This window comes from Zalophus californianus, chromosome 1 (genome assembly GCF_009762305.2).
Source record: "Zalophus californianus isolate mZalCal1 chromosome 1, mZalCal1.pri.v2, whole genome shotgun sequence".
Classification (NCBI taxonomy): Eukaryota; Metazoa; Chordata; class Mammalia; order Carnivora; family Otariidae; genus Zalophus; species Zalophus californianus.
Genome location: NC_045595.1, coordinates 111,334,329 through 111,349,429, shown reverse-complemented (window position 1 = coordinate 111,349,429; position 15,101 = coordinate 111,334,329). Strand labels below are relative to the sequence as shown.

Sequence of the window (15,101 nt, the reverse complement as noted above, 5' to 3'; positions counted from 1 at the left end):
AAAGAATTGTGGGTGCTGAGTGTGGATCCCAGAATGAAGAAGTAAGGGTTTAGGAAATAGCCATGGTGATGTGAATGGACCCTACCTGTGCCAGGGCCCTAGTGGGGGAAGAAGTTATAGCAGGGGAACGACCCAAACCTTTGTTTCCCATCAGCGCTCCTCATCATGTTAAAGCAGGCCCCACCTGCCTCCTATGGCTTATCACGCAGCTCTTTGTAAGCTCACACTTGATTACTGAAGTGTGCAGGCAGTGAGCCAGAGAAATGCTGAATTCACCTCCTCTCTCTCATGTTCCTTAATTAGGCAGTGGGCAAAAAGGAAGCAGGGCAGGGGTGGGGGTGGATGTTGTGGCTGACCAGGCAGGTGGGTCCCCTTCCTCCATCACTGCCCTCTGGGTATCTCTCTTTCAGGAAACCATCCTTCCTAGCTGGAGGGAGGCAGTTCCTGGCTAGTGATTCAGGCTGGAACCTCCAGAGAATCCTCAGGGTCCATTTATAGGAAAAGGCTGGGTGGTCAATTTTCCAAGTGGCCTTTTGGGGCTAAGTCTGTATTCTTGGCTGCCATAAACCATGCTGTAATCTAGCCAACAAAAGAAACAGAATTTAGTAACGCATAAGAGCCCATCTGTTATTATCCCCAGGACTTGGGCCTCTAGCCCCAACCATACAGGGATGAGTGGCAGAAAATAGCAGTGTCAGCCCTCTGTTAATGTCCAAACCCAGAGGAACTGCTTTTGTGGTCTGGTCCCTAGAGGAGAGAGTCATTTTCTTGGATTTTCTCTCAACAGCTTAGACCATTCTTATTCACATACCTAATCCTACAGCACCTAACCCAGCATCATCTGGCTGACAATACTCAGAGGTCACTTTTGGTATTTATTTAAAATAAGAAGCCATTTGCAGAACATTAAGAAGATGGAGTGGTGGAATATATAGACTGTTTCACGGTGGTCTTTGGAGCAGATGCATGGCTTTAAGAATATATATTTTGGGGGCGCTGTGGTGGCTCAGATGGTTAAGCGTCTGCCTTCGGCTCAGGTCATGATCCCAGGGTCCTGGTATTAAGCCCCTCATGGGGGGGGGGTTCCCTGCTCAGCGGGGGGCCTGCTTCTCCCCCTTACTCTGCTTCTCCCCCTGCTCATATTCTCTCTCTCTCTCTGTATCTCTGTGTCTTGAATGAATAAATAAAAAAAATTTTAAAAAAGAATATATATTTTGTCAGTATGGTAGGCGTACTTAGCAAATGAAGAGTGACAGTTACTACAGAATTTTGGAGATTAATAGATTGTTAATGCTGGCCAAATTAATTAGAAGAGAAAATTGAGCCTGAGGACTAATTTAAGAGGGAGTACATACATAACCACACATATACACACGTGTGCACACACACAAAAGCTCTACCTTTTATTCTATGCATAAGAATTGAAGTGTCATTTGCTGCCAATTAAGTTATGGTGCTATTTGTTCAGATGGCCCTACCCTCAAGGTCCCCATGGCCTGGGGTGATGAGATGCATCGACAAAACTTCAGGTCTATGACAAGATGCTAAGCCTGTCAGCATACTGCTTTGGGATCACAAAAAAGGCAGTGATTAATTCTGCTCTGGAAGGAGTGGAGGAGCCAGAGATAGGTGGCTTCCCTGGGCTACTTACTTTAGAGGATCCTGGTCTGGCCCCCATCTCCGTGTTCTCCCAGTTTCCATGCATTCCTTCACCTACTAAATGTAGTCCAGGTAAGTGGGACCTTGGAATCTTTTCCTATGTATCTCCTTCCTGCCCCCAGGGCTTCAACAGGCCTGGTCCCTGGATCTGTTCTCCCAAGGACAGGCCATGCCGACAGTGTGACCCCACAGGCCTGAGGGGTATCCCAGATGAGCTTGCATATGTGGGCTGGGGTATTCACATACATGCATGAGAGACTCCTTGCAGCGCAAAGCCAGGAGTAGAAAGAGAAAAGGGGGGCAAGAAATGGGGTCTAGGGGTCATTTCTCTCTGTTCCCTCTATACAGGCCAAAAATTCCAAATTCAAATCAGGCCTCCTAGATTGTTATAAAGGTATATGTGTCAGGCAGAGGCATAGCTACTGAGTATTTGAGTGTGTAGTGTGGTGACCTTTATTTGTCATCTAGCTCCTGGTCCTGCACGTGTTAGATTGGGGTATGGGGAAGGCCTCCCAGAAGTAGAGCCATTTGAGATGGGCTTTGAAAGCATGAGCATTCTCTCTGTTCAAGCCAACTGTGGGTGATCGGTGGCATGTCTCTGGGTCAGAGTTCATGGTGGAAGAGGCAGCAGATATGGCCGTCAATGAATGCCATGGCACTGGGACTCCAGCCATAGGCCATGAGAAATCTTTGAAGTCTTGACGTGATTATAATGGGGTTTTAGGACAATGACAGCAGAATAAAAGGAAGAAAGACTTGAGACCAGGAGGCCAGTTGGGAAGCTCTTTCAGAGGTCTGTGCCATGAGGCTTATGGCCTGAATAAAGGCCATGTGGGCTTGCTCTCCGCCAGCCATGGGTGCTGTCTTAGTGGCTACTCTGGTCTCAGTGATGACACGGCTTCCTCTGAGAGATGAAGCAGCTCCCAATGAAGCAGCATGAAAGAGAGCAGCCTAAGGAAATGTCCTGGGTTTAGAAAATAAAATTCCTTCTTATCCAAGAATAATCTATCTAAAGCCCAAAGCACCACTTGCCTTTCATGTGTGTGATAAACTGCAAGAAATATCTATCCTTTCTATCACCATCATAATAAGCTTTGGGCTATCAGGAAATTGCAAAATAATCAACTTTTGTTTAATTGGGAAAATTACTTTGTTTATACTATTCAAGGCTTCTCTTTGCTTCTGTGGATTCAACTCTGCCTAAGCATATATATTCACCTTGTGCCAGCTAGCTTGCTTGCTTGCTTGCTTGCTTGTTTTTTTCTTTTGTCTTTTCCTTTATGGGACATGGATACAATATTCTCTTGCATGGCTTGGGATGTATGGCTGGAGTTTAAATAAAATTGGCATGACTGGAAGCACATGTCACAGAGACCTTCATGTTCCAGGAATAGGACATGAAGAGTAAGGACTAGGAAATAGAATTTTATAGAATGGGGCAGGAAATGTGTAAGCATTTTCCATTCCTAGAAGACTCAGGTTAGGTATGCTGCCCTGACCCGGAGCAGCTGGCTGACACTTCTGCTTTATGTGCCAGGGATCTCTTGTGGGTTCTCCTGAAGGACATACAACCACTCCCAAATGCACAGGAAGCATTTATGGAACTGTTCATTCATATGTGCCATATACCGGAAACTAGCCATGGCCCTTCCAAGTACTGGATATGAATATCAAGTTTAAATTTATATGTAGGATAATTTTAGTCATCTCAAAATGTCTTTTTTATGTCCCTATTAGTTATCTTGTATATGACATGTGACAATATGTACGTTTAAACATTATGTATAACTATTCAACACTATGGGGAGGAGTGTGGAGATTATTCAAATGCTACCCTATAAATACATCTAGACTTGTCTTCCTTTGATTTGTTCCTCAAATATTTATTGACTCATCTTCTGGCCAGGCTCTGTGCTAGGCTTTGGGTATACAATAGAGTACAAATTAGAATTGAGTCTTGACCTTGTAGAGTTTTTAATCCAGCCTGCAAAACAGACATCTAGACCAGCAATATGAAGAAAGTGTGAGAAGGGTTTGCTGGGAACCATTTAGGGTATGATAGGGGCCTCAGCCAGGACATTGGACTGAGTGGGGAGAGAAGGGAGTAGAGGAAGGCTTTTAAAGGAAACAGCAGCTAATCTGAGGCCTCAAGAATGAGGAGTGTCCAGCAAAATAGGGGCAGTAAGAATTGTAGGCGGAGTGGATCACATGAGTAAAATACTAGATGCAAGAGAAAACTTAGCAGGTCCACAATTTTTTTTTTTTAAATCAACAAGGTTGAATATGATATGTGATAGAATCTGGATGGGGAGGGTAGAATAAATAAGTCTAGAAAGGCTGGATAGGAGTCCATTCAGAAAAGGTATGTTAAACCTCTATCTGGAGAGCAATGGCAAATTAGTGAAGTACGTTAAGCAGAGGAAGGGTCGCCATCGTGGCCACAAAGCAGAAAAGGAATTGAATGGATGAAATTGAAGGCAGAGAATAATTAGAAAGCTGTTGGAATAATTCAAGTTTGGGATGATGGGATCAGTGGTCTCAGCTTAGATGTGCCTGCTGAGAGAGTACTTCCCTGACCCCAGCCTAAACTAGGGCCCCAGGACATTCTCTCACAGTTACCTTGTATTTCCCCGGTATGGCATTTATTAGAATTTATGATTATACTTTTCCTTTGTAATTATTTGTTTTACCAAATGTCTCCTTTACTAGACAGTGAAGTATTCCACATAGGCAGGAACCTGTCAGATTTATTAGCAGCTGTAACATTGGCACCAGAACACTCCCTTGCTAATAGGGAGGACTTGATACATATTTGTGAATGGATGAGTTCTCGGAGAAATGAATGAAAACGAAGGGAAGTGGAGAGATCTGTGGGATACTTGAGAGGTGGAATCAGTAAGACTTGGTGGTTGCTCGGATGAGGCTGCTGAAAAGGGAGAGACAGCAGTCAAGAGTAACTCCCAGATTTCTGGCTTGAGTAGCCAGGCAGATAATGGTGCCATTTATGGAGAAAAGGGATACTTAAGGCTAGAAAGGGAAGTGGGAGAAGTAGGTTTTTGGCAGGGGGTGGATTATAAATTTAGCAGGTTGAGCTGAGTATCAGATTCTCTTTTAATACTGGAAGCTACATTTCAGGTCGACCTTACCAAAAAAAGTAACAAACTAAAAGAGGAAACCAACATCAAAAAAGAAATCAGCAGAGTAGAAATATGGATGGGCAAATTGTTTTTACTTTATTGTTCAGTTTTCCACAGGTCATCCTTTCTAATTATTTTATTTTAGCAGACAAAACAATTCATTAAATTGTCAGCGTGCAACGTGTCTATGTACTAACATAGTGATTTTATTCCACAAAAGGTCACATTTTCTTTAATATGAATTATTACATCTTTGTATTCACAAAAGCATTCCAAGTCAAGAAAGCAACATTAGGGTATCAGGACTATGGTAGAAATTGTTTTACTTTGGTAATTTTTTTTATCTTAGTACATTTTTGTGATCAAAATGGAAAATTGAAGAAAATGTAAAAGCTCTTTCTTGCTTTCTTATTTTTATTATTAAATATTTCCAAGGCATACTTCTCCAACTTGAAGGCTTTCATTAAAAGTCATCAAGGATCTTTGACATACTTGTATCATATTGCCCTTTAAATTACAGCTCTCATGGTGGGTTAGAGGAAATGTAATATTCCTGGTGAGGAGATAACACATCAAAACTTGATTTATGATTAGCGGTATCTAAACATTTTTGTAAACTTTACTCTTCAATAGCAGAGCACAGATGAAAAGAAACTGAATCCTCTGAAACTTTATTATAAATTTTAAATTCCAGACTTGGGGAATATGCTTGAGTTCCAGCAAGGGCAATAATCCCAGAATGTGTTGACTTTAGATTTCATGCAAAAAATATTAGACTGATTCTGATTTGATTAATTTTCCTCCTTGTTTCTCTTTCTTCTCTTCTCCTCTCTTTTCTTTTTGTAGGTGGCTCAAAAGTGTATTCCTTTCCTAATCGGGCATCTGAAAGACTCAACCCATAATGATGTCATCCTAAACATCCTCACAGAGATAGCAGGCTATGAACCTGTGGCTTTGAACAGTTTTCTTCCAATGCTGAAAGAGATTGGTGAGAGATTCCCCTACCTCATCGGGCAAATGGCAAGAATCTATGGAGCTGTGGGGCATGTGGATGAAGTAAGTTTGACTTTTTTTCTGTCCATTTCTCTAAATTCCATTGGTGCTTCATCCACTGGGGCTCTCTGACCTCCAAATTTGTCCTGGAACTTCTGAGAGTTCCCATTTTCTCTTTTAAAAACTTTTGCATGGACAGTGGCCTTTGGATCAAGGGTGCATTATAGCAGGGCTAGGTGGAAGGTTCAGGAAGTAAGGATCTCATTGCTGGCCAAGTGTCACCTGAGGAAGGGGAAGGATTAAAATGGAGGGGGCACTATGACAGATTCAAGACCACTTTGTAATAACAATAACCAATAAAAGCGTTGTGTCTCATTTCTGGTTGCAGTTTTGCTCAACTGAGGAAACCATCAGGAAGCATAGGGTTAGGTCTTAGACATACCTATTAATAAGATCATAGCTATGCTGTCAATAAATGCCTAGATTCAGTATCATTTGAGCCCCCTGGATGATGTTACTTGGAAGAGTGAAATAAACGTTCATGCATGCTTAAAAGGTCTAGCCTAAATATTTGCATAATAGAATCTTTTGGCAGGAACAGCAGAATGCCATCAGTTTGTGGGGGTTAGGCAACCAAGAAACCATTTCCAGAAATTCAGGTTCTAAAGGGTGTGCATGCGTGCATGTGTCTGATGATTTTACATTGGGATTTAGGATTTTTATCTTTTCAAAATAAAAGCAAATATAAAATTGATAGAAGGAAGCTTTTACTTTCACACACTTACGTATAATGCAGTTTCCTATAAGATAAATATAAAATTGTACAGCTCTTAAAAGGGAGTTCACAGTTCATCAAGTTCAACCCCTTGATTCTAAAAACTAGAAAAGTTGAGTGGCTTACCCAGACTGAGACTGGGTTAGTTGGTGACCTAGCTGGAGTTAGGTCTTTGCTCTTCTTGGCACTCTTTGCAAATTTGTCTTAGAATAGATCTTTGGTTCTGTTTTATTTTATTTCTGCTGAGATTTGCCAATGGCCTGGTGAATGGAGGCTTCCTTCTGGTGGAAGGCGTTTCTCTAGCTTCCCAGAAGGTGGGAGACCAGAGCTGCTAAGCAGCCTGTAACTGTCAACATGGGGGGAGGGGCGGAATCTTGTAAAAGGATTACTTTGGTGTGGACATGCTGCTTAATATAATCCGTTCTAGCCACTGCTGTTGAGAATGTCTCACACCTGCCACGATCTGCCTTCTGGTAACACTTTGCCATGCCTGTCACCTTTATTGCCAGGAGAACCTGCTGGTGTGCCCAAGTGCTTTTAGAACAACTTCAGCTGACAGCTGTTTGACTGAATCTGCTGACCTTGCATTTTGTAGGTACCAAAAATTCAACCTCTGATGTGTGAGGCCCTGGAATCTTGCAAAAGTGAACTCTTCCTGCATGTTAATAATAGTTCTTTTAATCACAAATACACTTATGATTCAGTAATGTGTTGTAATGCACACTGGAAGTGAATCAACCTCCCACAGAAAATGTAATCTGTTAAAAAAAAAAAAAAACAGCAAAACACCAGACACATACAATTATATCATTGAAGTTTACCTGAACTAAGTTTAACCTGATAGAGAGTGGCCTGTTAGGGTGACATTTGCATGACTCTGGTTGGGTGCAGGGAGAAGGAGAGGGGATCCAAAGAGCCTAAGGAATCATTTATTTCAGAATTCAGAGTATCAAAATATTTGCACCTCACTCTTCCCCCAGTCTCTCATTTTCATGTGTCCATGAAGGCATCTATGTTTGAGGGGGAAAAATTTTCTCTGGTGGTTCTGACTCACCTCCCTAGTAAAGAACAATTCTAGATCAAATGTCTTCCAAATGTACCTGGATGTCAGGATTACATGGGGAGATTTTTTAAATAATATAAGTTCATGAGACTCATAGAAAATCTGTTAAATTAGAATCTCCAGGAAAGGTTCACAGGAATCTGGATTTGTAGGACCCTTTGCCAGGTAATTCTTTTTTTTTTTTTTTAGATTTATTTATTTATTTATTTATTTTACAGAGAGAGAGAGAGACAGTGAGAGAGGGAACACAAGCAGGGGGAATGGGGGAGGGAGAAGCAGGCTTCCTGCGGAGCAGGGAGCCTGATGCAGGGCTCGATCCCAGGACCCTGGGATTATGACCTGAGCCGAAGGCAGACATTTAATCGACTGAGCCGCCCAGGCGCCCCACTGTGCCAGGTAATTCTGATGTAGCTGTTGGTGGATTAGTATTTAAGATCCCTTGATGTAAAGTATTTAAAGCATTTTCTGTCTTAGACTTAGAATCAGGTCTTGTCCATCACTCTTGCTGCCTTCCTCCACCAAGTCATGTGAATCAATTAAAACTTTTCCAGACTACTGATCTAGCAGTTTACATTAAATATGGTTGAGAGTAACACAAAAATTCAACACAATAGTGGCTTAAACAAAGACTGTCATTTCTTTCTCTCACACTTAAAGAAGTCTAAGAAGCAGTCAGTCTAGAAATCTACGTTTCAGGGACCCATCCTTGAGCACACCAGAGAACACGTAACTTGTGTGTCATGGTCCAAGGTGGCTACTTATCTCTACCCATCAAGTCAGTATTTCAACCAGCAGGAAGGTGAAAGGAAAGAAGAACTCTTCCAGATAGTCAAACACAACCTACTATTCATATCTGTTTGGCCACATAGAACCAAACTGCATATGACCATACCTAGCTGCAAGGGAGGCTGGAGCATGTAGTCTGGATTCAGCTGGTTACATAGCAAGAGAAAAGGGCAGAAATAATAATGCAGGGCAAATAATGCCTCTGTTGAAGCTTGGCAAGTCATTTCATTTCTCTCGGTCTCTTTTCTGTCCTCAACAAGAACATCCTTGCACAGGTTTACCTCCCTTCTGCTCTGATATTCTTGATTTCATTATTCTATTTCATTTAAGATCAGCCTGACCATATCACCTATAAACATCAGTCAGCCTCCTTTACTGAGAAATAATGCTCCTTTTATTTGTTTCTAACACCTAAAATACCACCATTAGAAAATCTTTCTTTTAGCTTTGAAGAACGATAAAGTTCAGATGTTCCAAGAATAAGTGTAGTCGTCCAAGCAGCTCTTAACAGATTCATTTGAGTGAGCCTGTTCAAATTCCTAAAAATCTTATGGAATCATATTCCCAAAGACAAAAATCAGCAGGGAAGATATATATGTGTGTGTATTTCTACCCAGCCTCGTTCTAAAAGGAAACATGAAGTTACTGAAGTACATTGCCAGGTGGGTCTGAGGGCAGAAGTTAGGGTCCTGGACACTTATGGAGGAGGGAATTGCAGTAAAGAGGGAGCAACAGGAACTTTGTCCCGAAAAACACCCACCATTTTCTGTGTGGAGAACTTGGTCTATGGAGATAAAGAGACATGGTAATATATGACATGGAAATATTTAGGGTATTAATGATAAGACAGCCATGGTACCTCATGGCCTCAGGCCCTAGGATTCTCTCTCATCCTGTGCTGTCTAAAAATTGACTTCATCTAGAAATTTTTCTCTTTGCACCAAGTAGGATTTTTGGATATATTCAGGGTTTTCAAGTATCAGATGATGACACTGCTAGGATTTAAATGATTTTAGAAATGCAGAAAAGCCAATCCAACTTTGAGAATCTTGCTCCAACTTTTGAAATGCACAATCTGTGACTGGTTGGAGCCTACTGTTCCATCCCTCCCTTGTTGCCTGGCCTCCAGAAAACTGAATTGTTAGATCCTTAAGAGGAAAAGGTGAGTCTCCTGGGAGTATGCAGTCATCCTGCCAGGGATAACGTTGGAGTAAATCTAGCCTGGAATCAATTGCATGAATTATTAATTACCTTATGCCTCAGCTTCTGTGCTTGCATGAGGCCAGGTGTGAGAACTGCAAGGCCTGCCTACAGGGAACCAGACCAGATGTGCCTGTCTTTCATATCAGGGTCCATGTGGGTGGGTACAGTGTTTTCAGCAGCTTGAGATCAGTATCACAGTGTTTCCATCTACTTTGCACAGAGCAGAGGAGAGTGGTGTATACAAACCAAAAACTAAAACACTATAGATCCTTATTCTTTCTCCCAAATTACCTCAGGGATCTCTCTCTTTTTTTTTTCCACCCAAATTTAAACGAAGAACTCAATAACTGAAATGTTTAAAAATATAAGAGGAAATAAATAGTAGACTAGAGGAAGCAGAAGAACAGATCAGCGACCTGGAGGACAGAGTAATGGAAAGCAATCAGGCTGAATAGGAGAGAGGAAAAAAATAATACAGAATGAAAATAGACTTAGGGAACTCAGTGTCAGCATCAGGCATAATAACAGTCACATTATAAAGATCCCAGAAGGAGAAGAGAGGGAAAAGGGGGCAGAATATTTATTTAAAAAAATAATAGCTGACAAATTCCTGAATCTAGGGAAAAGAATCCAGATCCAAGAGGCACAGAGAGCACCTGAAAAATCAACACAAGGAGGCCCAGACCAAGACACATAATAAGTAATTAAAATGGTAAAAAGTAGTGATAAAGAGAGAATCTTAAAAGTAACAAGAGAAAATAAAACAGTTACATACAAGGGAAACCCCATAAGGCTATCAGTGGATATATTTTAGCAGAAACTGTGCAGGCCAGAAGGGAGTGGCATGATATATTCAAAGTGCTGAATGGGAAAAATCTGCAGCCAAGAATACTTTATTCAGCAAGGCTATCATTCAGGAAGAGATAAAGAGTTTCCCAGACAAGCAAGGTTAAAGGAATTCATGACCACTAAACCAGCACTACAGGAAATGTTAAAAGGCACTCTTTGAGTGGAACGGAAAGACCATAAGCAGGAGAAAGAAAAGTAGAAAACACAAAAGCAGTAAAATTAAGTATATCTATAAAAATCAGTCAAGGGATTCATAAAATAAAAGGATGTACAGTATGATACCAGATACCTAAAACATTGGAGAGGGGGAGAGGAGTAAAGAATGAGTTCAAACTTAAGCAACCATCAAGTTAATATACACTGCTATATGCAGAAGATGTTATATACAAACCTAATGGTAACCACAAATCAAAAACCAGTAATAGATGTGCAAAAAATAAAGGTCAAGGAACCCAAATATATCACTAAAGAAAACCAGCAAACCATGAGAGAATAGAGCAAGAGGAGAAAGGAACAGAGAAGAACTACAAAAACAACCATAAAGCAAGTAACAAAATGGCAGTAAATACATACTCATCAATAATTACTTTGAGTATAAATGGACTAAATGCTCCAATCAAAAGACATGGGGTGATGGGATGTGTTAAAAAAGCAAGACTCATCTAAATGCTGCCTACAAGAGACTCATTTCAGAACTAGAGACACAAGCAGATTAAAAATGAAGGGATGGAAAAGCATTTATCATGCAAAAGGGGGTTTAAAAACAGCCAGGGTAGCAATACTTATATTGGAAAAAATAGACCTTAAGACAAAGATTATAACAAAAGATGAAGAAAGACACTGTAAAATCATAAATGTAACATTCCAACAAGAAGATATAACAATTACAAATATTTATTCATTCAACTTGTGAGGACCCAAATACCTAAAACAGCTATTAACAAACATGAAGGAAATAATAGATAATAACACAATAATAGTAGGGGACTTTAACACCCCACTTACATCAATGAACAGATCATCCAAACAGAAAATCAACAAGGTAACAGTGGCTTTCAATGAAAAGCTTCCAAATTCATTTTTTGAGGCCTGCATTACCCTAGTACCAAACCCAGAGAAAGACACTACATAAAAAAGAGAATAACAGGCCAATATCTCTGATGAATATAGGTAAAATCCTCAAGAAAATACTAGCAAACTGAATCCAGCAGTACATTAAAAAAATAATGCACCACCATCAAGTGGGATTTATTCCTGGGATGCAAGGGTGGTTCAGTATTCATAAATCAATTGAAGAGGTACATCACATCATCAAGAGAAAGAAAAACTATATGATCATTTCAACAGATGCAGAAGAAACATTTGACAAAGTATAACATCCATTCATGATAAAAACTTTCAATCAAGTAGGTTTAGAGGGAACATACCTCAACATAATAAAATCCATGTATGAAAAGTCCACAGCAAACATCATACTCAGTGGTGAAACACTGAAAGCTTTTCCCCTAAGGTCAGGAACAAGACAAGAATTTCCACTCCCACCACCTTTATTCAACATGGTACTGGATATCATAGCTACAGCAATCAGACAAAGAAAAGAAATAAAATGGGGCACCTGGGTGGCTCATTTGGTTGAGCATTTGACTTTTAGTTTCAGCTCAGGTCATGTTCTCGGGGTTGTGAGATCAAGCCCTGCATCAGGCTCCATGCTTAGTGGGGAGTCTGCTTGAGATTCTCTCTCTCCCTCTCCTTATGCCCCTCCCCCCAAAATAAATAAATAAATAAATCTTTTTAAAAAAGGAAAAGAAATAAAAGACACCTAATTTGGTAAAAAAGAAATAAAACTGTCACTATTGCAGTTGACATGATACTATATATAAAAAGCCATAAAGACTCCAGCAAAAAAATACTAGAACTCATAAATGAATTCAATAATGTTGTAAGATACAAAATCAGTGTGCAGAAATCTGTTGCATTTCTGTACACTAATAACGAAGTTGTAGGAAGAGAAATTGCAGAAAACAATCCCATATACAGTTGCTTGAAAAATAATAAAATACCTGGGAATAAACTTAACGAAGGCGGTAAAAGACCTGTAGTCTGAAAACTATGAAACACTGATGAAACAAATTGAAGATGACACAAAGACATGGAAAGATATCTCATACTCATGGATTAGAAGAACAAATATTGTTAAAAAGACCATACTACCCAAAGCAGTCTACAGATTTAATGCCATCCCTATCAAAATATCAATAGCATTTTTCACAGAACTAGGACAAATAATCCTAAAATTGGTGTGGAACCACAAAAGACCCTGAATAGACAAAGCAGTCTTCAAAAAGAAGAACAAAACTGGAGGTATCATAATCCCAGGCTTCAAGATACACTACCAAACTATAGTAATCAAAACAGTATGGTACTGGCACAAAAAATGGACACATAGATCAATAGAACAGAATACAGAACCCAGATAGAAACCTACATTTATATGGTCAATTAATCTTTTCTTTTAAAGATTTTGTTTATTTGACAGAGAGAGACACAGTGAGAGAGGGAACACAAGCAGGAGGAGTGGGAGAGGGAGAAGCAGGCTTTCTGCTGAGCAGGGAGCCCGATGTGGGGCTGGATCCCAGGACCCCGGGATCATGACCTGAGCCGAAGGCAGACACTTAACGACTGAGCCACCCAGGTGCCCCTATATGGTCAATTAATCTTTGACAAAGGAAGCAAGAAGATGCCATGGGAAAAAGACAGTCTCATCGATAAATGGTGTTGGGAAAACTGGACATCTACATGGAAAAGAATGAAACTGGACCATTTTCTTACACCATACACAAAAATAAATTCAAAATGTATTAAGGACCTAAACATGAGACCTGAAATCATAAAAATCCTAGAAGAGAGCACAGGCAGTAATTTCTCTGAAATTGGCTGTAGCAACAGTTTTCTAGGTATGTTTCCTAAGGCAAGGGAAATACAAGCAAAAATAAACTATTGGGACTACATCAAAATAAAAGCTTCTCCATGGCCAAGGAAACCATGAACGAAACTAAAAGGCAACCTACTGAATGGGAGAAGATATTTGCAAATGACGTATTTGATAAAAAGTTAGTATCCAAAATATATAAAGAACTTGTACAACTCAACACCCCAAAACCAAATAATCCAATAAAAAATGGGCAGAAGACATGAGCAGACATTTCTCCAAAGAAGACATCCAGAAGGCCAAGAGACACAAGAAAAGATGCTCAACATCACTCATCAGGGAAATGCAAATCAAAACCACAATGAGATACCACCTCACACCTATCAGTATGGCTAAAATCAATAACCCAAAAACAACAGGTGTTGGCAAAGATGTGGAGGAAAAGGAACCCTTGTGTACTGTTGTAGGAATGCAAACTGGTGCAGCCACTGTGGACAATAGTTTGGAGGTTTCTCAAAAATTTAAAAACAGAACTACCCCGTGATCCAGTAATTCTACTACTGGGTATTTAACCAAAGAATAAGAAAATATAGATTCAAAGATATGTGCACCCCTATGTTTATTGCAGCATTATTTATAATAACCGTATTATAGAAGCAGCCAAGTACCCATTCATAGATGAGTGGATAGAGAAGAAATAGGATATAAAAATATAATAGAATATTACTCCACCATAAAAAAGAATGAAAACTTGTGATTTGCAGCAACACAGATGGATCTAAAAAGTATAATGCTCAGTGAAATAAGTCAGAGAAAGACAAATACTGTATGATTTCACTTATATCATGAATTTAAGAAATAAATCCAATGAAGAAAGAAGAAGGAGACAAACCACGAAACAGACTCTTAACTATAGAGAAGAAACTGCTGGTTCCCAGAGGGGAGGTGGGTGGGGGGATGGGTGAGATAGGTGATGGGGATTAAGAGTACACTTATCTTGATGAGCAGCCAGTAATATATGGAATCGTTGGATCACTATATTGTACACCTGAAACTAATATAACACTGTATGTTAACTATACTGGAATTAAAATTTAAGAATAAAATTAAAAAATATTTTTTTTTCTGTGTAAAAATAAATAAAAGGTCCAGTTAACCCTCTCAAGATGAGAAATCTTGCGGGTAGGTGTTTATTTTCTATCCATGTTAGTCCATGTATAGTCACCAAACAAATATTTCTCTGATTCCCTGGAACCTAATCACATTTCAAAAATGAAAGATACCTTTACTTTTGAACTTTATTTCAGAAATTTCTATAGCTGGGATTATTGAAATTTAAAAATGTGTAAGGCACAGAGTATATCCCAATATGCATTTATCAGACATGGAGCATTACACAAATTTTTAAATCTCAAAACATATGACTGTTAGATGAATAATTTCTCACAGTTTCACTAGTTTTTTTTTCTTCATACATAAAGTTCTGCATTATAACAATAGTTAAAGTAAAGCATTTTTTGAAAGATTTTTTATTTATTTGAGAGAGAGAACATGAGCAGAAGGGAGCTGCAGGCAGAGGGAGAGGAAGAAGCAGGCTCCCTGCTGAGCCGGAAGCCCGATGCGGGACTCAATCCCGGGACCCCGAGATCATGACCTGAGCTGAAGGCAGACACTTAACTGACTGAACCACCCAGGCAACCCAAAGTA

General features: G+C 39.8%; 1 protein-coding gene across 3 annotated transcripts in view; it reads left to right on the top strand.

Moving 5' to 3' along the window:
• The window catches only part of VEPH1 (ventricular zone expressed PH domain containing 1), a 229,525-nt gene that overhangs the window by 70,729 nt on the left and 143,695 nt on the right, over positions 1 to 15,101 (top strand). For 2 of the 3 annotated variants that reach the window (XM_027586347.1, XM_027586348.1), the window contains exon 6: positions 5,643 to 5,852. In XM_027586347.1, coding sequence (XP_027442148.1) covers positions 5,643 to 5,852 — 210 coding nt within the window. Of the gene's footprint in view, positions 1 to 5,642; positions 5,853 to 7,073; positions 7,156 to 15,101 lie in introns of all 3 variants that reach the window. The other variant, XM_027586349.1, reaches the window with a different exon arrangement.